This window comes from Artibeus jamaicensis, unplaced genomic scaffold, assembly GCF_021234435.1.
Source record: "Artibeus jamaicensis isolate MK-2021 breed Jamaican fruit bat unplaced genomic scaffold, CSHL_Jam_final contig_419, whole genome shotgun sequence".
NCBI classification, from domain to species: Eukaryota; Metazoa; Chordata; class Mammalia; order Chiroptera; family Phyllostomidae; genus Artibeus; species Artibeus jamaicensis.
In genome coordinates this window covers 425,683-453,510 of record NW_026521824.1, presented here as the reverse complement: position 1 = coordinate 453,510, position 27,828 = coordinate 425,683, and the positions used below count along the sequence as shown (strand labels likewise).

Below are 27,828 nucleotides of genomic sequence, written 5' to 3'. Positions count from 1 at the left end.
TCCTTTCAACTGCTGCACTGTCGATAAAAGGTAGCATATACAGATGCTGCAACGACTTAATGCTGGTGAATTAATTAATCAGTCATTATACTCAACATCACATATACCAGCCAGGGGGAGACACAATTCCAGATCAGGACCCTAATTGGGTCTATCAAACTGGAACAGATAAAGGATGAGAGGGAAGGGACTGCTGGACCCACGTGGTTACTTGTGTCATAGAAGGGGTGAAAAAAACATGTACTATTAAGCCTGTTAATTATGACAAAATAAAAAAATTACTAAAAAAATAAAAGCTCTGCTCTATTGGGACAATTAACAAAAGCTTTACAAAAATATACAGACATTGCCTCTAAGTTTGTTAAGGGCCAAGCTCTTCTGGGGACACATTTTATCCAGCAGGCAGCCCCAAACATCAGACAAACATTATAAAAACTAGCCTTGGGACCCCAGACCCTCACTGAGTGACTGGTAGAAGTAGCTTTCAGGTTTTTAGCAACCAAGACAGGGCAGAGGAAGAGCAAGAAGCCACCTGATGGAAACAGAAGGCTTACCTGCTAGTCCCAGCTTTAAGCCCTATACCACCTCAGGGTCACTCAGCATGTGGACTACCATGTACATCAAAGAGGTAATGTTAGTCTTTTTTTTCTCCTACTGTTTTAAGTTTATTCTTTTTCAAAATATATTTTATTCATTATGCCATTACAGTTATCCCATTTCCCCCCCTTCATTCCCCTCCACCCTACAAACTCCTTCCCCCCATTCCCCCCCTTTAGTTCATGTCCATGTGTCTCAAGGTCTTTAGATTCTATATTTCCCATACTATTCTTGCCCTCCCCCCTGTCTATTTTCTCCCCACTGTCTATGCTACTTATTCTCTGTACCTTCTGCCCCCTTCTCCTCCTCCCTGTTGTTAACCCTCCTTGTTATCTCCATTTCTGTGGCTCCGCTCCTGATCTAGCTGTCTGCTTAGTTTGCTTTTGTTTTAGGTGTGGTTGTTAATAACCAGCTGTGAATTTGCTGTCCTTTCACTGTTCAAGTTTTTTAACTTCTTTTTCTTAGATAAGTCCCTTTAACATTTCATATAATAAGGGCTTGGTGATGAACTGCTTCAACTTGACCTTATCTGAGAAGTGCTTTATCTTTCCTTTCATTCTAAATGAAAGCTTTGCTGGATAGAGCAGTCTTGGATGTAGGTCCTTGCCTTTCATGACTTGGAATACTTCTTTCCAGCCCCTTCTTGCCTGCAAGGACTCTTTTGAGAAGTCAGCTGACAGTCTGATGGGAACTCCTTTGTAGGTGACTGTCCCCTTATCTCTTGCTTTTTCTAGGATTCTCTCCTTCATTTTAATCTTGGGTAATGTAATTATGATGTGCCTTGGTGTGCTCCTCCTTGGGTCCAAGTTCTTTGGGACTCTCTGAGCTTCCTGGATTTCCTGGAAGTCTATTTCCTTTGCCAGATTGTGGAAGTTCTCCTCTATTATTTGTTCAAATAAGTTTTCCACTTGTTGCTTTCCTCTTCCCCTTCTGGTACCCCTAAAATTCAGATGTTAGAACATTTAAAGATATCTGGAAGTTTCCTAAGCCTCTTCTGATTTTTTCTGAATTCTTGTTTCTTCATTCTTTTCTGTTTGATCATTTGTTTCTTCCTTCTGGTCCACTCTATTGATTCGAGTCCCAGTTTTCTTTCCATCACTATTGGTTTCCTGTGCATTTTCCTTCATTTCACTGAGTGTAGCCTTCATTTTTTAATCTAATTTGCAGCCAAAATTAACCAGTTCTGTGAGCATCCTATTACCAGTGTTTTGAGCTGTGCATCCAATATGTTGGCTATCTCTTGGTCGCTTAGAAGTACACTGCCAGCACACATGGCATTGGTTTGTACAGAACACAGCATTTTGTGGTGACAGGCGCCATTTTTATCAGATGGTCCCCAGCAGTCTTCCACAGTTTCAGATGCTTCAGCTGATGTGCTTGCACCACTAACTGGTGCCTGTGTGCACCTATGGCTCTGAAGTAATTTCCTGAAGACCAGTTACTGACTGCGTCAAAGGGCCCATGCACTTGTCACTTAGATAGATATAGCTGAGCCACCCTGCACTCCCACCAGCAGCCTACAACATCGCCTGTTTCTCCCCAGCTTCACCAGCATGGCCTTCATAACCTCTCCACTGAAGCCCCAGACACTGAGTGGCAGAGGCCAGTTCTCCCTGCTGTGCCTTGTCTGAATTCCTGAACCCCAGAATCCATAAGCAGAATAAAATGGCTGTTTTTTAAGCTTAAACACATTTATTTACTAACCAAAGGGTTGGCCCTAATTAAACTAACACTTGGAAATAGTTGCATGTAAAATGTGTGTGATGAAGATAACAGAATAGTAATGGGGAAAATAAAGCATGGAGAGATTTGCTCATTGCACTGAGTTCATTTATCCTCGCAGCTAATTCCTGTCCAGAAGGATGATGGAATTTTTACTCAACCTTTTCATAGATCCGAGTACAGGTGACATTGTTCATGATGCGTTCCACCACCATTTGCCCCACTTCCAGCTTTCTTGTGATTGTGCTGTCTTTCCCTCCCACTCCTGATGTTGAGTCAGCGTGCTGTTTACAAAGCTGCAGACAGTCTGAATTTTTCTGCCATCAGCTGTAGTTTCTTCAAACTTCTGTCCCAGGTCACATGAGAACTGTGTTATTTTCAATGTTCTCTCAGTTTTTACAGTGAGTTTTTTCCATCAAAAGTAAGGAGGCAGTCTGGTTTGGGCATGGCACCCTATTTCCACAGAGCCATTCCCACACCCAGTTCCTTCATGTACTCATCAAAGCCTTTGCTTTCCACTAAGCACCATCTTCCTAGCAGTTGCTGAATGGTGGCCATGGTAGGTACAGAGGCATGTGGGCAACCACAGAAGAGAAGAGTCCTGTGCTAGAACTGTGGACAATGGCTGTTGTTTTATGCCACTGTGTTTTGGGGTGGCTTATTACACAGCAATAAATAGCCGGAATAGCCCTAAAATCCTGTTGGCAGATGTTCTCCACTTGGTGCTCTGTGACCTGGCCTAATGGTGCTCAGTGATGCAAAAGCCTAGTTGTCAGCTGAGTAGCAACCAGCCAGTGTCCCTGCAGGATGTCCCTGGGGACCTCCATCAAGCCACCCAGCAGCATCCCAACTCAGACGTGTGCACAACCTGGTAGTTGGTCAGGTGCACACCTGTTATCCAGATGTGAGTAGTGGACACAGTTTTACAGCAGGAGTCTGAGAAAGGCATAGACTGTCCTGAGTCTTCTTTGTGCCTCCTTACTGGCGGCCAAGAGCAGTCAGCCAGGGCAGTGATCCCACTCATAGTCACAGGATTCAAAAAGGAAGTGTTACTCGCTGTACAGTATGTCACCAACCCTTGCTGAGCACCTACTCTCATGACAGAGAATGAACAAGGCCCCCTGCCTTCCATCATTCCACTTAATGAGCCCTTAATTCAGGGCTGTGGGCAAACACAGGGCACAGATACAAAGGGTGACACGGGAATTTCCATTTTATTTTTAATTAATTTTTTAAAATTTATTTAATTGTTGTTCAAGTATAGTTTTCTGTCTTTTACTCCCATCTCAGCCCATCCACCCATTGCTCCCCACTTCCCTCCCACTTCCACCCCTCTTAGTTGTTGCCCAGGTGTCCTGTATATTGGTTTCTGTAAATCCTTTCCCTTTTCCCCTGAAATTCCCTCCCCTCTCCCATCTGGTCACTTTCCACCTGTTCTTCATTTCAATGTGTTTGGTTATGTTTTGCTTGCTTGTTTGTTTTGTTGTTTAGCTTCCTGTTAAAGGTGAGATCACATGCTATTTGTCTTTCATGGCCTGTCACTAAGAATAATGCTTTCCAGTTCAATCCATGCTGTTGCAAAGGGTAGGAGCCCCTTCTTTCTTTCTGCTGGATTGAATTCCATTGTGTAAATGTACCATAGTTTTTGGATCCATTCATTTACTGATGGGCACCTAGGTTGCTTCTTGGCTATTGTTAATTGTGCTGCTATGAATATTGGGGTGCAAAGGTTCTTTTGGGTTATTGTTTTAGGGTTCCTAGGATATAATCCTAGCAGTGGAATTGCTGGGTCAAAAGGTAGATCCATTTTTAGTTTTCTGAGAAAATTCCATACTGTTTTCCATAGTCGTTGTATCAGTTTGCAATCCCAACAGTGGATTAGGGTCCCCTTTTCTCCACAACCTCTCCAACACTTTTTTGTTGCTTTCTTTATGATGGCCATTCTGACCAGTGTAAAGTGGTATCTCATTGTGGTTTTAATTTGCATCTCTCTGATAGCTAGCAATATTGAGCATTTTTTCATGTGTCTCTGGATCTTTTGTATGTCCTCCTTGGAGAAATGCCTATTCAAGTCCTTTGCCCACTTTTTAATTGGGTTGATTGTCTTCTTAGAGTGGAGTCATGTAAGTTCTTTGTATATTTTGGAGATTAACCCCTTGTCTGAGGTATCATTGTCAAATACGTTTTACCATATAGTTGGTTCTCTTTTTATTTTAATACTGTTTTCTTTAGCCGTGCAGAAGCTTTTTATTTTGATGAGATCCCATTTGTTTATTCTTTCCTTTATGTCCCTTGCTCTAGGGGACATATCAGTGAAAATGTTGCTGTGTGAAATATCTGAGATTTTCCTGCTAATGTTCTCCTCTAGGACTTTAATGGTGTTACGGCTTATATTTGGTCTCTTATCCACCTTGAATTTATTTTGGTGTATGGTGTAAGTTGGTTCTCGAGTTTCATTTCTGTGCATGTAGCTGTCCAGTTCTCCCAACACCATTTGCTGAAGAGGCTATTTTTACTCCATTTTATGTTGCTGCCTCCTTTGTCAAATATTAATTGGTTTATTATTTGGTTTATTAATAAACCAATTGGGTTTATTTCTGGGCTCTCTGTTCTGTTGCATTGGTCTATGTTCCTGTTTTTATGCCAGTACCAGGATGTTTTGGTTACACTGGCCTTGTAATACAGTTTGATATCAGGTATTGTGATCCCTCCTACTTTGTTCTTCTTTGTCAAAATTGCAGCTGCTATTCAGGGTCGTTTATGGTTCCATATAAATTTTTGAAGTGTTTGTTCCATGTCTGTGAAATATGTCATTGGTACTTTAACAGGTATTGCATTGAATCTGTAAATTGCTTTGGGTAGTATGGACATTTTGATGTTAATTCTTCCAATCCATGAACATGGTATATGTTTCCATTTGTTTGTGTCACCCTTGATTTCTTTCTTTTTAAAAAAAAAAGATTTTATTTATTTATTTATCTTCAGAGGGGAAGGAGAGAGGGAGAGAAACATCAATGTGCGGTTGCCTTTCATGCATCCCCTGCTGGGAACTGGCCTGCAGGGAAGCAGCCTGCAACCCAGGCATGTGCCCTGACTGAAAATCAAACTACGATCCTCTGGTTTGCAGGCCTACACTCAATCCACTGAGCTACACTAGCCAGAGCTTGATTTCTTTCTTCAGTGCTGTGTAGTTTTCTGAGTACAGGTCTTTTACCTCCTTAGGTTTGTTCCTAGGTATTTTGTTTTCTTTTTGCTATATCAAATGGAATTTTTTCTTAATTTCTGCTTCTGCTGTTTCATTGCTGGTATACAAAAATGCCTTTGATTTCCATATATTGACTTTGTATTTTGCTGTTTTTCCAAATTCATTTATTAGATTGAGCAGTTTTTGGGTAGAGTCTATAGGATTTTCCATGTACACTATCATGTCATCTGCAAACACTGACAGTTTTGTATCCTCCTTTTCGATTTGGATGCCTTTTACTTCCTTTTCTTGCCTTATCACTATGGCTAAAACATCCAATACTGTGTTGAATAGAAGTGGTGAAAGTGGACAAACTTATCTTGTTTCTGATCTTAGTGAAAAAGATTTTACACTTTGCCCATTGAGTATAATGTTGGCTGTAGGTCTCTCATATATGGCCTTTACTATATTGAGGAATGCTCCCTCTATTCCCACTTTGCTGAGTGTTTTTACCATGAATGGGTGTTGTACCTTATCAAAAGCTTTTTCCGCATATATTGATATGATAATGTGATTTTTGTCTTTGCTTTTGTTTATGTGATGTATTTACATTTACTGATTTGTGAATATTGAACCATCCTTGCATCCCTGGGATGAATCCCACTTGGTCATGGTGTATGATCTTTTTCATGTATTGTTTGATGCAGTTTGCCAGTATTTTATTGAGGATTTTAGTGTCTATGTTCATCAGCAATATTAGCCTGAAGTTTTCTTTCTTTGTTTTGTATTTATCTGGTTTTGGTAATCCCATAATCGGATGATGCTGGCTTCATAAAAGGAGTTTGGGAGTCTTCCATCATTTTAGAGTTTTTGGAATAGTCTGTGAAGCATAGGGGTTAGCTCTCCCCTAAAATGCTTTGTAGAATTCTCCTGTGGAACCATGTGGTCCAGGGGTTTTGTGTGATGGGAGATTTTTGATTACTGCTTCAATTTCATTTGCTGTTATTGGTCTATTCAGGCTTTCTGCTTCTTCTTCATTGAGTTTTGGAAGATTATATTTTTCTAGAAATTTGTCCATTTCACCTAAGTTTTCAAATTTCTTGGCATATAGTTCTTCATAGTACTTTCTCGCAGTGCTTTGTATTTCTGTGGTGTCAGTTGTAATCTCTCCTCTTTTATTTCTGATTGTGTTTATTTGTGTCCTCTCTCTTCTTTTTCTTGATGAGCCTGCTTAAAGGCTTGTTAATTTTGTTTATCTTTTCAAAAAACCAGCTCCTCCATTCATTGATCCTTAGTCTCTATGTCATGTAATTCTGCTCTGATCTTGGTTATTTCCTTCCTTCTACTTGCTCTGGGCTGTCTTTGTTGTTGTTCCTTGAGTTCTTATAGGTGTAGGGTTATGTTGTTTGTTTTAAATGTTTCTATGTTTTTTAGGTAGGCCTGTATGCTGTGAACTTCCCTCTCACGACTGCCTTCACTGTGTCCCATAAGTTTTGGGTGTTCATGAGTTCATTTTCATTTGTTTCCAGGAACTTTTTGATTTCTTCCCTAATTTCATTCTTGACCCATTCATTGTTTAATAGCATGCTATCCAATCTTCGTGATTTGGAGTGTTTTGGGTATTTTCCCTTGGGGTTGGTTTCTAGTTTCAGTCCCTTGTGGTTGGAGAAAATGCTTGGGATGATTTCAATTTTCTTAAATTTGTAGAGACTTGTTTTGTGTCTTATCATGTGGTCTATTTTTGAAGATGGTCCAGGTGCATTTGAAAAGAAAGTGTATTTAGCTCCTTTGGGATAAAGGGCTCCATATATATCAGTTAAGTCCATTTCATCTAGGGCGCCCTTCAATGCCACAATATCTTTGCTGATATTTTGTTTGGAAGATCTGTCCATTTTTGACTGGGGTGTTAAAATCCCTACCCATAATTGTGTTGCTGTCGATATCTTTCTTGAAGTCTTCTAAGATTTTCTTTATATATCTGGGTGCTCCTGTGTTGGGTACATATATACTTACAATGTTTATGTCTTCTTGGTGGATCCTTCCCTTGAGTATTATGAAGTGACCTTCTGGGTCTCCTTCTATGACCCTTTTTTTGAAGTCTATTTTATCTGGTATGAGTATTGCTACCCTGGGTTTTTTTTCCCTGGTCGTTTGCTTGGAAAATTTGTTTCCAGCCCTTCACTTTTAGTCTGTGTAGGTCTTTTTTCCTGAGGTGGCTCTCTTGTAGGCAGCATATGTGTAGGTCATGCTTTCCGTTCAGCTATTCTATGTCTTTTGACTGGAGCATTTAATCCATTTACATTTAGGGTAATTATTGCTAGGTACTTATTCATTGCTATTTTTATACCTGTGTTTCTCTTTGTCTCTCTCTTTTCCTTCCTTCCTTAAAGCAGTCCTTTTAATATTTCTTGCAGAGCTGGTTTGGTGGAGGTGTATTCTTTTAGACCCCTTTTGTCTTGGAAGCTCTTTATTTGGCCTTCTATCTTGATTGAGAGCCTTGCTGGGTAAAGCAGCCTTGGTTGCAGGCCTCTGGTTCTCATTACTTGTACTATTTCTTGCCATTCTCTTCTTGTTTGGAGTGTTTCCATTGAGAAGTCAGCAGCTAAGCTTATTGGGGCTCCCTTGTATGTTACTTCCTTTTTTCCCTTGCTGTCTTTAAGATTCTCTCTTTGTCTTGGAATTTTGTCATTTTAATGATGATGTGTCTTGAAGTGGGCCTCTTTGGGTTCCTCTTGATTGGGACTCTGTGTTTCCTGGATTTGTGTGACTTTTTCTCTCATCAAATTAGGGAAGTTTTCCATCATTCCTTTTTAAAATAGGTTTTCTATCTCTTGCTTTTCTTCTCCTTCTGGTATCCTTATTATTTGGATATTATTATGTTTCATATTTTCTTGCATTTCTCTTAATCCCTCTTCATTCTTTCTGAGACGATTTTTCCTTTTCTTGCTCTTTCTGTGCTTTTTTCTACTTTGTCCTGCCACTCACTGATCTGATCTTCTGCTTCACTGATCCTGCTTTTGATTCCTTCTGCTGTGTTCTTCAGTTCAGATTATTGTATTCTTCATTTCCTCTTGGGCCTTGCTGATAATTTCTATTTCCTTTTTTATGTTGATATAGTTTGCAGTGCGTTCATTGTAATTCCCCCGTAGTTTCTGGTAGCTCATTGTGAGCTCTTTGAACTTCTTGATAACTAGTGCTTTGAATTCAATATCTGATAGTTGACTTGCCTCTATTTCATCTAGCATTCTTTTAAAATAAAATTTAAAATATATTTTATTGATTATGCCATTACAGTTGTTCTATTCCCCTCCACCCTGCACACCCCTCCCCCACCATTCCCCCCTTTTATTTTATGACCACGTGTCTCAAGTTCTTTAAAGTCTATATTTCCCTTACTCTTCTTGCCCTCCCCCTATTTTCTATGTACTGTCTATGCTACTTATTTTCTGTACCTTCTCCCCCCTTCTCCTTCTCCCACTCCCCTGTTGATAACCCTCCATGTGATCTTCATTTCCATGGTTCTGCTCCTGATCTAGCTGTCCTCTTAGTTTGCTTTTGTTTTAGGTGTGGTTGTTAATAACTGTGAGTTTGCTGTCCTTTCACTGTTCATATTTTTTTATCTTCTTTTTCTTAGATAAGTCCCTTTAACATTTCATATAATAAGGGCTTGGTGATGATGAACTTCTTGAATTTGATATTATCTGAGAAGCACTTTATCTGCCCTTCCATTCTAAATGAAAGCTTTGCTGGATAGATCAATCTTAGATGTAGATCTTTGGATTTCATGACTTGGAATACTTCTTTCTAGCCCCTTCTTGCCTGTAAAGTCTCTTTTGAGAAATCAGTTGACAGTCTGATGGGAACTCCTTTGTAGGTGACTGTCCCCTTATCTCTTGCTGCTTCTAGGATTCTCTCCTTCATTTTAATCTTGGCTAATGTAATGATGATGTGCCTTGGTGTGTTCCTCTTTGGGTCCAACTTCTTTGCAACTCTCTGAGCTTCCTGGATTTCCTGGAAGTCTATTTCCTTTGCCAGATTGGGGAAGTTCTCCTCTATTATTTGTTCAAATAAGTTTTCCACTTGTGGCTGTTCCTGTCCCCCTTCCAGTACCCCTATAATTCGCATGTTGGAGCATTTAAAGATGTCCTGGAGGTTCCTAAGCCTCTCCTCATTTTTTTGAATTCTTCTTTCCTCACTCTTTGCTGTTGGTTGTTTCTTTCTTCCTTCTGTTCCACTCCCTTGATTTGAGTCCCAGTTTCCTTTCCATCACTATTGGTTTCCTGTGCATTTCCTGTCATTTCAATGAGTTTAGCCTTCATATGTTCCTCTAATTTGTGACTAAAATCAACCACTTCTGTGAGCATCCTGATCACCAGTGTTTTGAACTGTGCATCTGAAAGTTTGGCTGTTTCTTCAACACTTAGATTCATTGGCTCTGGGGCTCTGAGTTGTTCTTGAGCCATGTTTTGATCTGTTTGTGACTGTTACATATGAGGAGCGGAGCCTTAGATGTTCACCAGGGTGGGGCCGCCAGGTTGCTGAATTGTGATGCTGTATGTGGGGGCGTGGTCAGAGAGGGACAATAGCTGTCCCCTCTGCTGCTTCCCACCACTGGGGCCTTACTGCTTGCTACTTCACCAGTTAGTTTATCTGCACACGAATGTCTGACTGCGATCAGCCCTCAGTGGGTCCACTGCCTTGCACCCTCAGTGGGTACGCCCACTGCTGCTCCACATCTGGGATCTGCCCAAGGCTGCTGGCGCACCTGGGTCGTGTGCCCGAGTTGGTCTGGTGGGTCTTTCCTGCCTGACCCCACTCTACTCTTGGCTCTGTCCCTCTTACCAGTTTGGCTGAAGAGTTTTTTGTTGTCAAACTTCCATATAGTTCGATTTTCTGTGATTTGGCTGCATTTTTGTTGCTAAAACTTTGTTGTTTTTAAACTTGGTTGTGTGAGAAGGTAAAGTGTTTCCACCTACACCTCCATCTTGGTGGAAGTCCTCTCATCTAGCATTCTTTCTAAGGCTTCCTCCTTTCCTTTCATTTGGGGATTGTTTTTTTTTTTTCTTCCCATTGTTTGTGAGACTCTTCTCCTTAGCTTTGGCTTCTTAAATTGATCTGTTCTGGCATCCTGGGTTTATGTTGTGAACTTCTGTGGTATAATACCTGTGAGATTCAGTCGTGTAGTCTCCTTGATCTCCCTAACTCACTGGTCTTGGGCTGTCCTTTACATTGGCTCTGAGTTTGTATTTGGGTTTTGGTTGTTTTGGGGTCTCTCTTTTGTGGGTCCTCCCCACCAGCTGGTGAACTGATGGTTCCTCTGTCCACCACCCATTTTAATTTGTTGTGCTGGTGAGGGCAGGTTGTGTTGAGGTTAGTTCTTCTGTGTGTGCAAGGTTTTGAGGATTCTCTTTTGCTCTTGTTCAGTTGTTTGCACTGTGTAGTTTCTCCACTGTTTTGTTATATTTCCAGATAGGTCTTGGATTGAGGTTTGTGTGGTTTGCACTCTTTCCTTCACCTTCTTCTGTTGTTATCTGTTGGTAGTTCCTTTGTTGTTGGGTTTCCTCTTCCAGTGGGTATCCTGGTGTTCACCGCTTCCACCTACTCTTTTTTGTAATCACTTGGAGGGGAATGCAAAATGGTTTATGACAGCAGGAGAGTATTCTATGATATTTACAGTAGCAGCGGGTTGAGAAGAGATAGGAGATCCTTTAGCTATGTATAGTGATAACCATAATCTTCAACCCAGCTAGCCACTTTTAAGAAAGAATGGAAAAAAAGATAAGACTTTTGGGGAGGGAAGTTTTGTGAGTTAGATCTAGAAAGTAGTGAGGTTGTTAGAGGTCAGATTCTGAGGTAAGATGAGAATAAAGGACAGTAAATAGGTGTAGTGTGAGAGAGAATAGAGTTAACCACTACAGTAATATAGTTCAGGAAACAATGAAGTGGGCTAAGATCTGGGAGGGGTGTTGTGTAGTATTTACAATAGTATGGAATAGCTATTATTTACAATAATATTAGAGCAACAATCATATGACGGAGTCTATGAGATACCAAGAATAGGGAGTATCAGACCTTCAATAGTGTGCTAATGGAGCACAGGTGAAGTGAGGGACAGGAAATTAGCAATACACTATGACTAAGAGGAGAGGGGCAACCTGTCAAATGATACAATATAGCCAGCCAAGGCAAAGAAGACTATACAGAAAGAGGAGGAATACCAAGATACTATTAAAATCAAAGATGTAAGAATAATGAAAAAAATAATACTATGAAAATGCAGTAACTTGTAGTTTCTCTGCTATAGGAAAGTGAAATTTGTCTCTCTGTCTGTACTGTTGAGATGCCCCCTCTTTGGGTCCAACTCTGGTCTTTTCGCAGTTCCAAGTTTTTTGTTTCACTTGGAGGGGGTGGGAAGGTAGCAGAAAGGAGGAAAATGCAATGAGTTTGGAAAGAAAGGAAGAAGGAATAAAACAAAAAAGAAGGAAAGAGAGGAAAAGGTATTGAAAGATAAAACAATAATAAAGTTAAAAGAAATAACAGATTACTTAAATAAGAAAGAAAATGAAAAACAAAAACACCTCTTGTTGGTTTCCAGCTGGCCAAACCAGTTTTTCTGGTCTTACTGGCTGTAGAAGGCTGAGGGACAATTGGTGTGGCCTTTCTCCTTTTTTGGTGTACTCAGCCAGTCTCATGAGCACTTCGTCAGGATCCAGACCAGTACCTCTTCTGAGCACCTTACCCAGGGAATCCAGGTCCTCTTCAGAGTACTCTTTTTCTGGGAGTCACTGCGTGGGCTGGCATGTGGGCACACATGCCCGGCCAGGTTTACCTGGTCTCCAGGCTTGGGCGAGAACGTTTCCCAGTGCTACAGGGGACTCAAGGCCTTCTGCCCAACCTCGGGATCTCTGCCAGGCTGGGTGGGTTGTAGGCCAAGCAGCTGTTGCAGGAGGATCCCCCAAGCAGTTTACTTTTCAAGAAATTTCTTCCACTCAATCCTGCCACACAACTCAGCCCAATTCCCCAGCCAGACCAGCGACAGTGTGGGTCAGAGCCCGACACTGCGACTCTCAATTCTCCCAAGCTGGCCACCACAAACTTCATGGTTGGTCAAGGCCCCCGTGTTTGCCTCCTCGTGCCCATTCCTCTCTCTAACACTTCAAGCAAACAGGTCTCTCCTGGTGTTTTTCAAACCACACTGGCTGGGTAGGGAGGGAGCTGATGACCCTGCTCTCTCCCAAAGACCCTGATGCCAGCCCTCGACTCCCAAAGAGTTTGAAACAGACCCGGTGCTAGGCCCCTGGTACCCAGCCTAGCGGGGGCGGCAGCCTTGGTCTGTGTATCCACGCTGGTCCCTCGGACCTTATTGACCTGCAGCCATCTCCTCACCAACTGGTCTTTCAGTGTCCACTCCAATTTCTGGACTCCTATCTTCCTACATGCTGGGGCACTGTTGGCTATTTGCTGTGTTCCTCCACAGATCAACCAGGTATTTCTCCCATGTGGGGGGGGGGCAGAGTGGAAACCTCTCCATCCTACTCCGCCGCCATTTTCCTCCAATCTCCAGAATTTCAGTTTTAATATGTGCAAGGTCCTGGACCATGTTGGTCACACCAGGATGTGGTAAGCAAGGCCAAGATGGTTTGACAGTGATAGTGCCTAGTGCCTTTTTAGAGCCCAGTTTATAACTTGTGGCACTTTCACAATAAGCTGGTGAGGAAGGTGAGACATCTATTAGTATTTTGATTTCACAAACAGCTGAAATGGAGAAATTTAGGATATTTTTGGGACATTAAAATACATTCATATTCCTTTGCTAGGGCTTCCAGAACAAAGTACCACAGACTCAGGGGTTTGAACAACAGAAATGTAAATTTTCTTAGAATTCTGGAGGCTAGAAGTGCAAGATTGTGACATTGGCAGGCTGGTGTCTCCTGAGGTCTCTCTCCTGGGCTTGTAGGTGCCACCTACTCACTGAGTCCCCCGCTTCACGTGTGCCACTGCAGTGCTCCCTCTGTGTGCAAACTTCCTTTTCTTGTGAGGACACAGGCAGATTGCATGAGGTCCACCAACGTGACCTCATTTCGCCGCACCTCTTTAAAGAAACTATCTCCAAAAAAGTCACATTATGAGGTACTGGGGGTTAGCACTTCAATGTATGAATTTTGGGGGACACAGTTCAGCCCATGGCACAATCCTTCCCAGTTAGGACTGCAGCCATCAGTGAAGCAAGGCCCTTTGTTGTTCACACCCTGAGTGACCGACCATCACCACCTTCCAGCTTGAAAGAAGTGGGAGGTCAAGGGGGAAGATACACTTGGGACAAGGACACATGGGCAAGGACACTTGTTCTGGATTTCCTAGACAGGCCCATGGGCCGCTGGAGGGAAACAGGTAGTATGTGTAAAGGGGTGAGACTGCTTGCCCCGCCCCCACTGAGGCACTAGACACAGAGAGAGGATGGGTCTTTGCTGCAGCTTGTTACATCCCCAACAGGGTAGAAGGGAATGGGGGTGAGGGTCCAACATTGTTTTACATACTGTGCTGCCTAGGGGACACCTGAGGGATAAGGGGACCCCACCAGGAAGTTAGGCCATTAGATTCCTAGGGGTTGAAAGAACTGAAAGGCTGGTTGGAGGGGACTGGTTTGTTTTGGTCTGGCAAATGTGACTGAGCTCTGTATGGAAAATCTACAGAAGTGAAGTGGTGGGCAGGACCCAGACCTTCAAACTGAGTTTTCCCATGGGAATCAGGCCTAAAAAATGTACACAGCCTGTTATGGCTTGCTCTTGCTAAAACTTCATCACCCTCGTCTACAACAACAAATATGTATTGTCTATGTTCAAGGTAATTTCCAAAGCCTGTGTGATTTTTTCCAAAGACAGAGCTAATCAGCTCATTGCCATTCCCCTCTGCATACTATTTTCATTTCTTTGATTGTACCTAAAATGTAGACAATAATATTCTATGTAATAGATAATAAATCTTTCTCTGATGTAAGACCCCAGAAAAACAATAAAAGCCTGTCTAGGCAAGGGTCAAGGTGCTCTCCTCTTGAGGGAGTGGCCGAGGCATCTATAGGCACTCTCCCCTTGAGATAGTAGCCGTGCCTGTTCCCCTTTTCTCCACAGGATTGTTGTTGCCTGTGCATTCATTCGTGTCATCAGCCACAACAGATGGACTCTGCTGGCTGGAGTCTGCCACATCTGGCACTCAGGAACAGTGATGCAGAGGCTATCAGCCATCATTGTGGTCAACACACCAATATGCGTGGAACGCATGCAACAGCCCAGGTGAGGGCAGACGACCACGAGTGCTTTTCCGAGGGCATAGGGTGTGTTGTATTTTAGGGGAAAAGGGTATCTTTCCAAGGTCACCCTCTCTTGCAACTGCACTATTTTTAGTAAGCAGAAGCCTTGCTCTCTCTCTCTGGCAATCACTGCCCCTTGGGGGCACAGGTCAAGCATTTAACAGCCACAGGGACACTCACAACAACAAAGCCACCCATGACAGGTCACACAAAGAGGTAGGCTTGGGAGAGAGAGCAATGAACTTTCTTTTCAATTTATTTTTTATTTACAAGCCCCCTCCACACGTTCTTTCTTTAAAAGCTGCTTCTTGCAGCCTTTTTGATTCTGCCTTTTCCCGCTGCCTGCCTGTGAACAGAAAAGCAAATAGTAAATGAGTGTTTCGGTTTCAACCAGACTCTGAAGATTGCTTTGAGAACTCAGAATTAGTTAAAAGGGTTGTTTATGAGTGTCTCAGCTTCTTGCAGGAGCACCAAAGATAAGAGGTATTCCTCCCTCTGTCTTGACATCTCAGGTGTTCCTATGTGAGTAGGGGCCTTGTGGAGGTGTCTGGGGTCAATCCCTAAGGTGTGTAGGGGCCTCACAGGGAATTTCAATCACAGTAATTTAACTCTCAGCTCGATCAGGGAGTGCAGTCAATATAAAAGTTAGGCATCTGGCACTTTGAGCCCCCCCCCCCCCGCAGTCTTAGATGCATGGGAAAAACCCTGCTCCATAAGCAGGGTTAGGGTACCCTGGATACCAGGCAGCCCTCCCTGACGGTTTTCACCAACAGTACATTTTTGACCCACTACACTATACTCCCCAATAGCTAATTAGTTAAGGTTTAGAACTGAGCTGAGGAATCTGAAATGGCAGAAATTGGCAGAAAGTAAAAAGGCAACTCTTTAACAATAAGAACGGGCTCTTTAAAGAACAAGAGCAATGTTTTATGCTAATTTAGAAGTTTTTTAAAGCTGCTAAATATCTCCCTGATAAGCGATCTTTAGACTTAGTTATTTAGGAAAAGTTGGACAGAAATCAAAACAGCACCAAGTGGTGTGAAATAAAGACTAGTGTCTCACTCACTCTTTTAGAGGATTTAATTTGAAAATACTGGTTTGCTTGAATTTTATTTTTGTTTCTGTTTTAAAAGTAACATCTCAGTCTCAAAATGTTTCAGTAAATAGAATGAGATCTCTAATATTGTTACATCATAAAGATTCTACTCAGAAAGAATTTAAATTGATTATTAAAAAAGAAAAAGATCTCAGTAAAAAATGCAGGAATGAAAACAATGAGAAAATGTGTCTTTTAACCATTTTGAATCCTCTTTCTAAAGGTGCAGGGACTGCTTCAGTCCTGGGAAGAAGCTATGCTGAGCTTAGCATCTTCCCTCCCTCTTCTTCAACCTCCCTAAAAATTCTCAAAGGCCCTAGATAATCAGATAGCTCACTTTTGAGCACATTGCAAGAATGCAGTAATCACCAAGAATTTAAAAAAATGTAAATGTATTTGCTGGTAGAGAAAAACTGTTTCTAAAAGTTATGAATGTGTTAATAAATTTGTCAATCTAAAACATACTATAAGTGGGATAGGAGGTGTGACGTATTAAAGAAATATTAAGAATCTTCCTTGTTTATGCCGGAGCTGTGACCTTTTATTGTAAAAATAAAATATAAGTATACTATCGCCCAGGGAGAACTAGCCCTTCTCCAGGGAAGACTAAGTACTATTTTTTAACTCAGTACCTATAAACACTAATCATTTCCTTGGGGAAGAACTGGCTATTATTCTCCTGGAGGGCACGGTTAGTCAGTCGAGTCACAAAAGGCCCTTGTCTGAAACTTGTTTGAGCAGAACTCCCCTCATACTTCCCATTTTTCTTGCAAACTCCAAACCTAAGAATTACCAAGTCCTAAAAACAACAAGACAGTTAACTTGCTGCTCCAACTTATTGCAGCTTGCAAAAACAGCAGAGGGCCTGTCTTTCCAAGTGGAAAAAAAATGACACATTTAAAACTGAGGCTATTTTTCAGCCAACTACTCCTTACATATTGCAAACTGGAGAGCCAAAGGTTAAGGGCTTAAAGGAGCCCTTCCAGAAGGGTGAAAATCAGACCCCCGAAGCTACACAAAAAAAGCAATAGAAAACGTTAAAAGACTGTTTCTTTATCATTCCCAAACTAAGCAAATTATCAAAGAATGCCCTGATTGCCAAGCCCTTACTAAGGCATCTCCAGCCACAGGAGTTAACCCTCGAGGACTAAGTTCTGAAATGATTTGGCAAACAGATGTCACTCATTACTCTCCCTTTGGAAAATTCAAATACATTCACATTTCTATTGATACTTACTCTGGTGCCCTACCTGCATCTGCTTTAACAGGAGAATCTGAAAAAAATATACAAGCCCATTGGCTTGAAGCCTTCAGTCATTTGGGTCAGACTCAGCAAATTAAAATTGATAATGGCCCAGCATATCTTGCCCATTCTACTCAAGCCTTCCTTCAGCGTTGGACTAGCCAGCATAAAACAGGAATATCTTATAATCCAACTGGTCAGGTGATTATTGAATGGGTGCATCATATCTTTAAAAATCTTCTTAAAAAAGAAAAAAGGGGGAATCAGGAGTCGACCCCCCCAAATTTGACTATGTTAGCTATGTTTACTTATAATTTTCTAAACTGTGATGAATCACTCTGTACTCCAATTAAGAAACATTTTCAGAAGAAAGAACCAAAGTCATCTTATCCTCAGGTTCTATACAGAGACCCGCTGGGAGATAGTACTTGGCAGAGTTCTGTAAATCTCTTAACATGGGGAAAAGGGTATGCATGTGTTTCCATTCCTACAGGTCCTGTCTGGCTTCCAGCTAAAAGGGTGAAGGCTTATCATGAACAAAACAGACATCAAGTGCCAATACCTGGAAATGAAAACTGATCAGCTAGCAGACCAGGTGGCCCTGGTCACCTAGACACTGCCCAACTAGAAGGAAACAAGCACTGAATTCTGGTACCAAAAAATACGGTTTATGTTGCTAAATATTTACTATTTTTTGTTCTTATTGACACTTTGTGTTTTCCTTTAAAGGAGCAACTTTATGCTGCAAGCTAAGAGCAATATAGTAATTGCTATCAGCTTTCCATAGTAGCTATAATTGGCCTGCATACCCAGGAGAAGATTTATCATACTCTAAATCCCCCTACAATTCCTCTTCGTACTTTAGACAAGAGCCATAAAGACTCTTGGTCTTTGTGCAGAGGACTGAATGCCACTATTGCTTTTCTCCCCAAAAGTCCTTTTGTAGTAGAGAGCTGGGGAGCTATTTGGAAAGTACTGGCTAAACTTGGCACACCAATAGTTTCAGCTCTGCCTCAGTTTCCATATAGTAATATGTGGTGGGAGGGGTCCGGTACTGGGGCACCTATTATCAGAATTGTTTCTCCGAACCACACTAGCCCTTAGCATTACAATTCTTGGAAAATGGGCTTGCCTTTTATAACTAGAATGTATCTGTATATAAGAATTGTATATGACCCTAAACGTGTCCAAGGATGTTTTTATCAAATCGACCCTCTAAAACAGGATTGGGTCACAGTTTGTACCTCTCACCCCTACTTGTTTTTGACAACTTCAGGGACAGCTCAAGTCTTTTATAATAAATCAACAAAAATTCTTTGCCTGTCCCTGCAGGCTCCATATATGCCAGCTGTCTACTCATCTCAATATTACTCAGTTAAGCCTCACTACAGTTTATATAGTTAGAAGACAAACTCAGATATGGATGCCAGTTAATATAAGCAGAGAATGGGAAGATCCCCATGGCCTAATAGCACTTAACAATGTGCTGTCCTTATGAGTCCAACAGTTTGTTGGCACTTTAATTGCATTTATTGTTTCTGCTATAGTTGTCGTGGCTACTGCGGCCATGGCAACTGCTGCCCTCATTGGGTCAATTCAAACTGCTCATACTGTTGATGTCCTCTTAAAAAAACTCCACTTTAGAAATGCTTCAACAGGCCCAGATTGATCAAGAAATCCCGACTTGACATTCTGCAGTCAAATCAGTGCTAACTTGATTGGTGAACTCCAGTATGTGCTAGTGACCCATTAGCAGCTGACCTGTGATCCTGATTTCTCCAAACTGTGTGTCACCCCACTACAATGAAACTCCAACCAATGCTCCTGAAGTGATATTCAACATCATCTAAGAGGAGTTTTTTCTACCAATTTAAAGAGACAAATCAATAAATTGCAACTGGAGTTACACCAGCAGTTGCAGGACATTCAACACTTAACAAGAGATTCTTCAAAACCTAATGATAATCTCAGCTCATTAAATCCAAAACACTGGTTTGATGGACTCAACTTAAGATTGTGGGTCACTGGAGCCACTGGTTGTTTACTGATTTTAATAATGTTTTGTATATTATGATGCATTTACAAATTATTTACCCAGGGTCACAAAAGAGACCAGCAAGTAGCAAATCTTGTGGAATGTGTCACCACAACAGTCTTTAAAAAAAGAAAAAAAAAGGGGGGAGAATTGTAGGGGACCGGTTTGTTTTAGTTTGGCAAATGTGACTCAGCTCTGTATGGAAAATCTACATAAGCGAAGTGGTGTGCAGGAGCCAGACCTTCAAACTGAGTTTTCCCAAGGGAATCAGGCCTAGAAAATGCATACAGATGGTTACAGCTTGCTTTTGCTAAAACTCCATCACCCTGGTCTAAAACAACAAATATGTATTGTCTATCTTCAAGGTAATATCCAAGGCTTGTATAAACTTTCCCAAAGACAGAGCTAATCAGCTCATTGCCATTCCTCTCTGCATACTATTTTCATTTCTTTGATTGTACCTAAAATGTAGACAATAATATTCTATGTAATAGGTAATAAATTTTTCTCTCATGTAAGACCCAAGGAAAATAATAGAATCTTGTCTAGGCAAGGGTTGGGGCGCTCCCCTCTTGAGGGAGTGGCCGAGGCACCATAGGCACTCTCCCTTTGAGAGAGCAGCTGTGTCTGTTCCCTTTTTCTCCACAGGATTGTTGTTGCCTGTGCATTGATTCTCGTCGTCAACCACAACAGGCAGACTCTGCTGGCTGGAGTCTGCCACAGGTGGTCACAACAGGAAGCACATCAGAAGTGCCTGGTAGTGGGGTCACTGCAGAAGGTACAGAAGCCACTGTGAGCCATCATATTGCAACGTTTCCTGTTCTCAGCACACAATTCATGGTTGCCAACAGGTGCAAGAATCCAAATGGCCATCCCCGGATGATGGATAAACTTAATGGAGTACAGAAAAAGGCAGTACTGACACATGGTACCATGTGAATAAACCTTGAAAACATTATGCTGAGTGAAAGAATCATTCACAAATAGAAAACTAGTGTGTGATTGGTTTCTTGTACATGACATGTCCACAATAGGCAAATCCATAGAAACAGAAAGCAGGTTAGTGGTGGCCTGGGGCGAGGAAGGGAGATGGGGAGAGACTGCTGATGGGACCGAGATTTCTTTTTCAGATGAAGAACACATTTAGGAACTAGAAGTGATGGTGGCACAGCATGTGAATACACTAAATGCCACTGTATTGTAGTCTTAAAATGGTTAATTTCATGTTGTGTGAATTCTACCTCAGTTGTTTACAGAAGTGACCATGAGAATGGAATTCATCACTAGACATCTCGTAGGGCTGTGGTCAGGGGAGCCCCTGGCCCCTCTCCCTCTCCAGCCCTGTCCACCAGAAAAACTGACTATGGAGAATGACATGTGGGCTCGCTCAGCCCTCTCACTCACTGAGTCCCGTGCCAGGGCTCACAGGACACTGGAGAGCTGAGAGGAGAGCGGCTCTGAGAGTGGCTCCAGCGCCATAAAAAGATCCTGGGACCCACACATGTCCTTGTAAGTTTCCCAGTAGCCACATTTTAAAAACTAAAAAAGAGAGAGGTGAATCAACCTCACTGAAAAATAAAAAAGTTTAAAAAAGAAGAAAGTCCATGAATTTGTAAAAAAAAAAAAAAAGAGAGAGAGAATATATTTTATTTAACCCTATAGATGAAAAGAATTTAACCCAAAATATCCCAAAAATCCAACATGTCAATATGTAATCAATTCACAATTTACAAATAAGATACTTCATATCCTTTTTTCCCCATACTAAGTCTTCAATATTTGGGGGTAATTTCATACTTAGAACATGTCTTAATCAGGACACTGAATTTTCATCAGGAATAGTTGGTTGGTATTTAGATTTCATAAAGTTCACAGTTGAAAAGAAGAGTCACATACCCAAGTTGTGTCCAACATACTCAAAAAGGTTTCCAATAAGTTAATTGCCTGTCAGTTTTAACACCTGCATTTAAATAAGTTAAAATAGAATAAAGTTGAGAATTCAGCCACTGGGTCACACTAGCTGCATTCTGGTCTCCACGCCCAGGTGGCTTGGTGACTTCCTCATGTGCTGGGCAGGAGGTGGTGGGGTGTTTGACAACAAGCAGAGGGCAGGAGGTGGCAAAGGTGGGGCAACCCTCACTAGGGTCGGGATGGTGCATGCCAGGAGAGGAGATGTATCCCAGGCTTGGGTGCACCCGTGAAGACATGCGCTGTGCCTGCTCTCCTGCAGCCTTCTAGCCTCATCTCAGAGGAGGACTGATGAAGGGCAGGTGTGGCCCTTGCTACCTCCTGTGAAAAGGAAGGGGCTGGAGGGACAAAAGTCAAGATCATATTTCCTAGGGTTGGCACGTGCTGGATGCCCGCTGAGCCTGTGTGTCCCAGGGGTGCGCGCAGAGAGGCGCCCAGGCTTCTATGCCCAAAGCCATGGGGCTTAGAGGCAGGCAGTGAGATTCTCAGAGCCTGGGTAGGAGGGCATGACAAGGTCATCCTGGTCTCCCTGCTGGGGTTCCCTCTCTGCCCCCAGGACCCCCATAGCTTTCCATACCAGGCACAAATGTGACTGTTCAGCTGAATGGGGGAAAGAAGTGGCACCTGAGACTGTTACATCTGATTGGGTTTTAGGATGAAGATGGAAAAGAATGCCTGACACAAAATAGGAGCTGGTGGGGAGGAGGGAGCGAATCGCCCTGTCCTCCTGTGTCTATCCTGCCTAGAAAGGGAGGAGGAGAAGGAGCTGGGGGAGAAAGGGCCAGCAAGAGAGACCTCAGGGAGGGAGCATACCGAAGAGGGGAGGGGTGCTGGGGGCTGCACACACTGGGACCAGGACCCATGGTTCTCAGCGTATCAGTCCTCTGTGGCTTCTAACTAATGAGTGCAGAAGCCTGAAGACTGTCAGCAGGGCTGTACCCCAGGGCTCTAGGATAGACCCCCTTTGCCTCTTCCCTGTGGATGTACATCACTCCACCTCAGCCTCTGTGGTCAGGTGGCCTGGGCGTGTCTGCTCTCCACTTGGATAATACAGGAGCACCACCTCAGCTCAAGACCCTTTATTACATTGCATCTACAAAGATGCCTTTTCCAAGTGAGGTGACATCCATTGGTCCTGGGGGTTTAGACGTGGGCATATCCTTCAACCTGATGCAAAGTGACAGGGGGGATAGATCCTTTGCAGAGAAGATCCTGTTGCTATCACAGCTATACCCAAAGGGATGGGACTGCTTGGAAGGGGGTGGCCACCACAGAGGCTTTCAGGCTGATGAGCAAGGGGGGAATTCCAGCATGGGCTCCCTGACCTCTGCCTGGAGGGTGGACTTGGGGATGCATGGAGTGTGAGGGTTGCAGGGGAGGCTCTCGGGCTGGTACCCTGCTCCCACACCTGTGTCTCTTTCTGTTAGCTGTATCCTCCTCCCATTAAATGCTCTTCCTTGCTTGTTCCAGAGTGTTCTGAATGGTGTCTGGAAATGCTCTCCTAGGTGTCATCCAAAACTGGGTTTCCACCCATTCTGGGGCCAGAAGATGCAGTGGTGTGTGTGAGGGTGGGGGGGAGTACACATGTGGGAAACCTAGAACTGAAACTTGCTCTGATGCCTTTAGGCTGCAATGATAAAAATGAATTTAGAAGAGGTCTAATCTGGTACATTTAACTTTTTTAATTAAGAAAAAAATATGCCGTTTTCTCCATTATATATTCATTCAATAGTTTTCAACTAATACTGTGAGCACCTGCTTGTGGAATATATTATACAAGTGAGACAGACATGTTTCAGAGGGTGTGGTGCCCAGTGAGCAAGCGCAGTCCCTTCCTGGCTGGCCAGGGCCTTGGAAACCCTCTAGTGGCCCTGCAGGAAGCACGAAGGGGACTGTTTCCCAGGCTCTGGCTATTAGTACTGCCACTTGTCACTTGCATGACTTGAGGGCACTGACAGGGACAAACTTGGGAGCCAGTTGCAGCACCCATAACCCAGCCACCCATCCAGTCCATGGAAAAGACCACAACCTCAGCAGGACATCTGCCCCACAGGGCTATTTCTATCCCCAATAAAACACGTCTCCACGGGAAGGGTGAGCTAGCGCTATGAGCTGCATAAACCATCTGGCCCAGGCATCTTGTATCTCAGTGCCATAGTCAGAAATACTGCCCCTGGCTTTTAGAGCTAGCACTGGGTGGCGAGTCAGGGACCTGGACTCTGGCCCCAGTGACCTCAGAAGATTGAAGTGGCCCCGAGGTGGCCTCCCCTGATCTGCCCCTCTTCTCTCCTTGCAGAAGTGAGCAGAGACCTGAGTTTGCCATTTGGGTTCAATTCTCAGTCTACTCTTACTATTGTTCTTTCACTGGGTTTATTTGAACACTGAACTATGTTTATTTCAAAGGGAAACTCTATATGACTTTCTAAATGTAACATCTATATTATGTGCTGTCAGCTACAAAAATAAATACAGTGAAAACAAAAAAAGATCATTACATTCTAGTTAGATATCATCACTACCCTACATCTTTCTTGAGGGTAGAGGCTTGTGCAGTGGGGGTTTGGGACTGCCATTGAACTCTGGCTTTGTGACCCCAAGACTGTCTTGCTGGGCAGCCTACCTTTGGAGAGATATTGCCTCACACTATGAGTGAGGAGCACTTTGCAGAGCCCAGTGCAGGGATCAAAACATGCACTCCTTGTTTCTGTGCTCAGAACCCACAGATGGATTTGAGTGCTTGGATTCCTCACAGAGGGGCCCATGGAGGCCTGGGGGCACACTGGGATATATCCAGGCCCGTGAAGGTGAAGCACCAAACCAGCTAAGGGACTATTCATTCATTCAACAGGTATTTATTGAGCATCAGCTCTGTGCCAGATGCTGTGCCAGGGCTGGGGTTTCAGCAATGAACCACAGGTGTAGTCCAGGTGTGGTCCTGTCCCAGTGCAGCTTTCATTGTAGTGGCAGGAGATGCTCAACAAACAGGAAACAAGCTCTGAATACTAACTTTGGATCAGGATAGACAGGGCAATGGATACTATCATGAGGAATAACATTTCAGATGGATGGAACAGTAAGTAAAAGGCCCAGAGGCAAGAACAAGCTTAAGCATTTGAAGAACAGAAAGTCTGTGAGGCTACGTGTGATGAACCTAAGCTGGGGCTGCAGCACGGCCTCAGCTTTTATCGTCAGAGAGAAGGAGGGCATTGGGAGTTTTGAGCAGGAGAGAAACACAATTTGCCTGAGATTTTAGAAAGATCTTTCTGGCTCCTGTGTGGAGAGCTGTCCAGAAGGGGAAAAGAACCATCCAGAGACCACAATTCTGATGAGGTGATGGGCCCTGGCCTGGGCTGGCCATCATGGAGGGGAGTCTGGGAGGCACGTGTACACCATGTGCACCTCACACACAGAGCCCTTTTCCACCCAGAGAGAGACCACAATTTGGATCTTGACTGAGCTCTTGTCAGCAGTGGGACCCTGGGACATGTCAATGAAAAGCCTCACACCCACCCATTTCACTCTGAGTACCGCCCTCTCTCACCAGGGTCTGCCATGACCTCCTAGCCTGTTTTCCACTCCTTCTCCACACCCCAGCCACAGTAATTCTTTCAGAACAGGTATGGTTGTGACACATCCCTGTGTGAAACCCTTCAATGGTTCCCATAACCCTCAGCAACAAGTCTAAATGTGTGTCAGCCAAGGGATTGTAGTCTAACACACAGACTGAACAATACTTCAGAGATCAGATACAGTACAATTTGGGTTTTACCTTCATGGTAGTCTAGAGCATGCGGCTTTTACCAGGGGATCAGATCATCTGTCCCACGCCTCCGTCTCTCCCCTTTTGTGTCTATCCAGCAGAGAGGAAGGACAGGTGGAGCAAGGCACCACCTTTTGAAAGCTTCGGTCCACTTCTGCTTGCAATTGACTGCTGCGGAGACCAGGAAACAGCCTGTCCAGGGAGGACAGGAGAGGATTTCTGGTAAATTACTGTGTCTGCAATAGTGTGTCTTCTGGTCACCAAAGGGCGGTTTCCTCCTCTCTCCACTCACACCCTCTCCCAAAGGGTCACCTCCACCCCTGCTCCCCACTTCTGCTCCAGGGCTCCTATCTCTTGAAGACACATTTTTCCACCAGTATCATCCTGGATCTAGAAGTAAAACCCAAGTTACTGCCTGTTCTAATCCTGAATGAAACATGGGACCTGGGACAAGATGAATACAGGCAAAGCTCATGAACTGGGCCAGCAACAGCGGGGCTCCACAGGGTGGCTTTGTGAGGACCCCACCATGGGTCAGCCACCTCTGTGCTATGGGCCAACCACCTCTCCCATCTTTCTCCATGGCCACATCTGAGTAGGATCTGAACACTTTTTCCAGTTCCTTTCCTGCCCACATAGGTATAGCTTCATGAACCAGGCCTCAGAGCTCATGGTTTCTTTGGTAACACATACAATTGTCTCTCAAATCTAGGTTTCCTTCTGGTAAGTTTCATGTGACTGCACCCATGGTTCTTTTCTAACATGGCTTTCAAGTGGCTTCATTTTTTTTTTTCTTCATTGTCCCCTCATCTGGCTCTATCTCAGTTTACTAACATTTACCTCCACAGCATCTCAGAGAGCTAGCTAATGGACCAAGTCAACAGCTTCATCTGATCTTCCCTGTGGGGCTGAGGCTTTTGTAGAACTGAGACCATTTTAATGGTCCTTGTTGCTTAGAGCATTTTTCACTTTCATTTCCTGTTACTTGGGGTCCTGGAGCAGTTACCTTTTCCAACACTACAAGGCCCCAAATACTTTCATTCCCCTTTCTTTTGTTTGCAAACTGCATCTTGCTGGCATAGATCTCTTTCTTACACCTTGCTATAAAATTTATTTTGTTTGAAATGAAAGGAAAAACCTACACCATTGATACCCAGATCATTCTAACTACTTCCCTCCAGAGTCACAGGCGTATAGGTCCCTGGTCTGCCCTTCAGGCAACTGCAGGTTAGGATTTTAACAAACATTTTGCCCCTGAGTAACAAGTCTCCAACTTTCCACCCTGCAATATCTATGTCCTTGTTTTCTATTGCCTGATCTCCAAGTTGATGCTACATATTCAGCACCATACTTCAAGGTATTAGTACAGTATATGCTATAACAAACAGATCTCAAAATGTAAAATGCTTAAAATGCTATGGACATGTATTCCTCACTCACTAAAAAACCAAAAGGAGAGTTTGTTATTGACAAGTGGTTTTTCTTTGTGCAGCAACTCATGGAGCCATGTTCTTTACAGCTGGGAGAGTCACCATCCCTGAAGCCTGGTCATTGACAGCACCCCGCCATGGATAGACACAGAACCTGGGAAGAGCTCATTTCCATGCACATTCCATCAGCTAGAACTCAGACCCAGGAGCTCACCTGCTACAAGGGAGGCTGCTACATGCAGCTGTGTGTTCATCATGGAAACAGACGGAGCTGTAGCAGCTTCTATCAAATCTCAAGGCTCTCCATCATCAGGACCCACCCTCCTCTTCAGGCTCATTTCCTGACTCCCTCACGCACCTTTGAGACATGCTATAAACGAATATGCTGCTAGGCCATTGCTCATGATGTTTAGACTACCCAGAGCTCTCTTTTCCCTTGCCGTTCCATCTATTCATCCTTCCATTCATCCATCCATTTGTCCATCCACTCATCCATCCATCCACCCATCCAACAATTACTGTTGAGCATTAACTACATGCCAGGCACTGATCTAGACGCTGGGAATATTGAAATGGAGAAAACAGAAAACAAGAAAACTCCTGTGCTCATGGAGCTTATGTTCTAGCAGGGAAATTTAGACAACAATAACAAACAAGATAAACCACTTATATAGTGTAAGAAGAAAGCAATGATTGGAAAAAATAGAGCAGGATAAGGGAATTGGGGAGGGGGTATGACCTGAGAAAGGAAGCCCGACTGAATACGTGAAGGAGGGACACCTGAGGATGTCCGAGGCTAGAGCATTCTGTGCATATGGAACAGCGCATGCAAAGGCCCTGGGGTGGGAGTGGCTTTGTGGGTGTGAGAAAGGGCAGGGAGCTGTGTGGCTACAGAGTGGTGGAGATGAGGTCAGAGATCATGGAGATCAGGTTGTGTGAGGCTTGTGTACTGGTCCCTTCACAAAGCACTCACCTTTTGGACACCCCTTCCTCCAGACAGCATTTCCAGGCCCTCCATGCTGCAGCAGGCCCCTGCTCATGGGTACTGGCGGCCTTGTCACAGAATTTTCTTACTGCGAGTGTGCCTTCTCCAAATATGAATTCCTGTCAGCTGTGGTTGTCCTGTGTCCTCACTGAACACACAGGAGTGCCCAACATGGGGACAGAATTGGCTTTCTGAACCAGTGTCTCCACCTGTAGAAGGAGGAGGGCTCTGCCCTGGCAGCGTGTTGGAAGACCTGAACAAGTGGCCTGGTTTTATGGCCTCATCTGTGCCCTTAGTTGGCCTGTTCATCTTAAGACAGCAGATTACTCCCCAACTCTTTCTAGATTCCCGAATGACTGTGGAGGGCTTATTCTTCCCTATCTCAGCATCTTTCCACATTTAATGTATGACTTCATCCCTGAGTAGCCTCCTGGATCTAAACCACCTTCAGAAGGAAGCTCTAAGGGGGGACCTCCTCTGACCTGTCCTCCACCCTCTCTG

At 43.5% G+C, this 27,828-nt stretch overlaps 1 protein-coding gene and 1 pseudogene across 1 annotated transcript in view; both read right to left on the bottom strand.

The window, feature by feature from the left end:
• Positions 1 to 2,015: 2,015 nt before the first annotated feature.
• On the bottom strand, positions 2,016 to 2,877 carry LOC119062235 (fatty acid-binding protein 5-like; annotated as a pseudogene).
• Positions 2,878 to 14,763: 11,886 nt separating this feature from the next.
• The window catches only part of NATD1 (N-acetyltransferase domain containing 1), a 30,845-nt gene continuing 17,780 nt past the window's right edge, over positions 14,764 to 27,828 (bottom strand). The window contains exons 4-5 of the mRNA XM_037163144.2: positions 24,922 to 25,104; positions 14,764 to 15,156 (exon numbers count right to left, since the gene is read on the bottom strand). Coding sequence (XP_037019039.1) covers positions 24,966 to 25,104 — 139 coding nt within the window. The 3' untranslated portion in view covers positions 14,764 to 15,156; positions 24,922 to 24,965. The remainder of the gene's footprint in view (positions 15,157 to 24,921; positions 25,105 to 27,828) is intronic.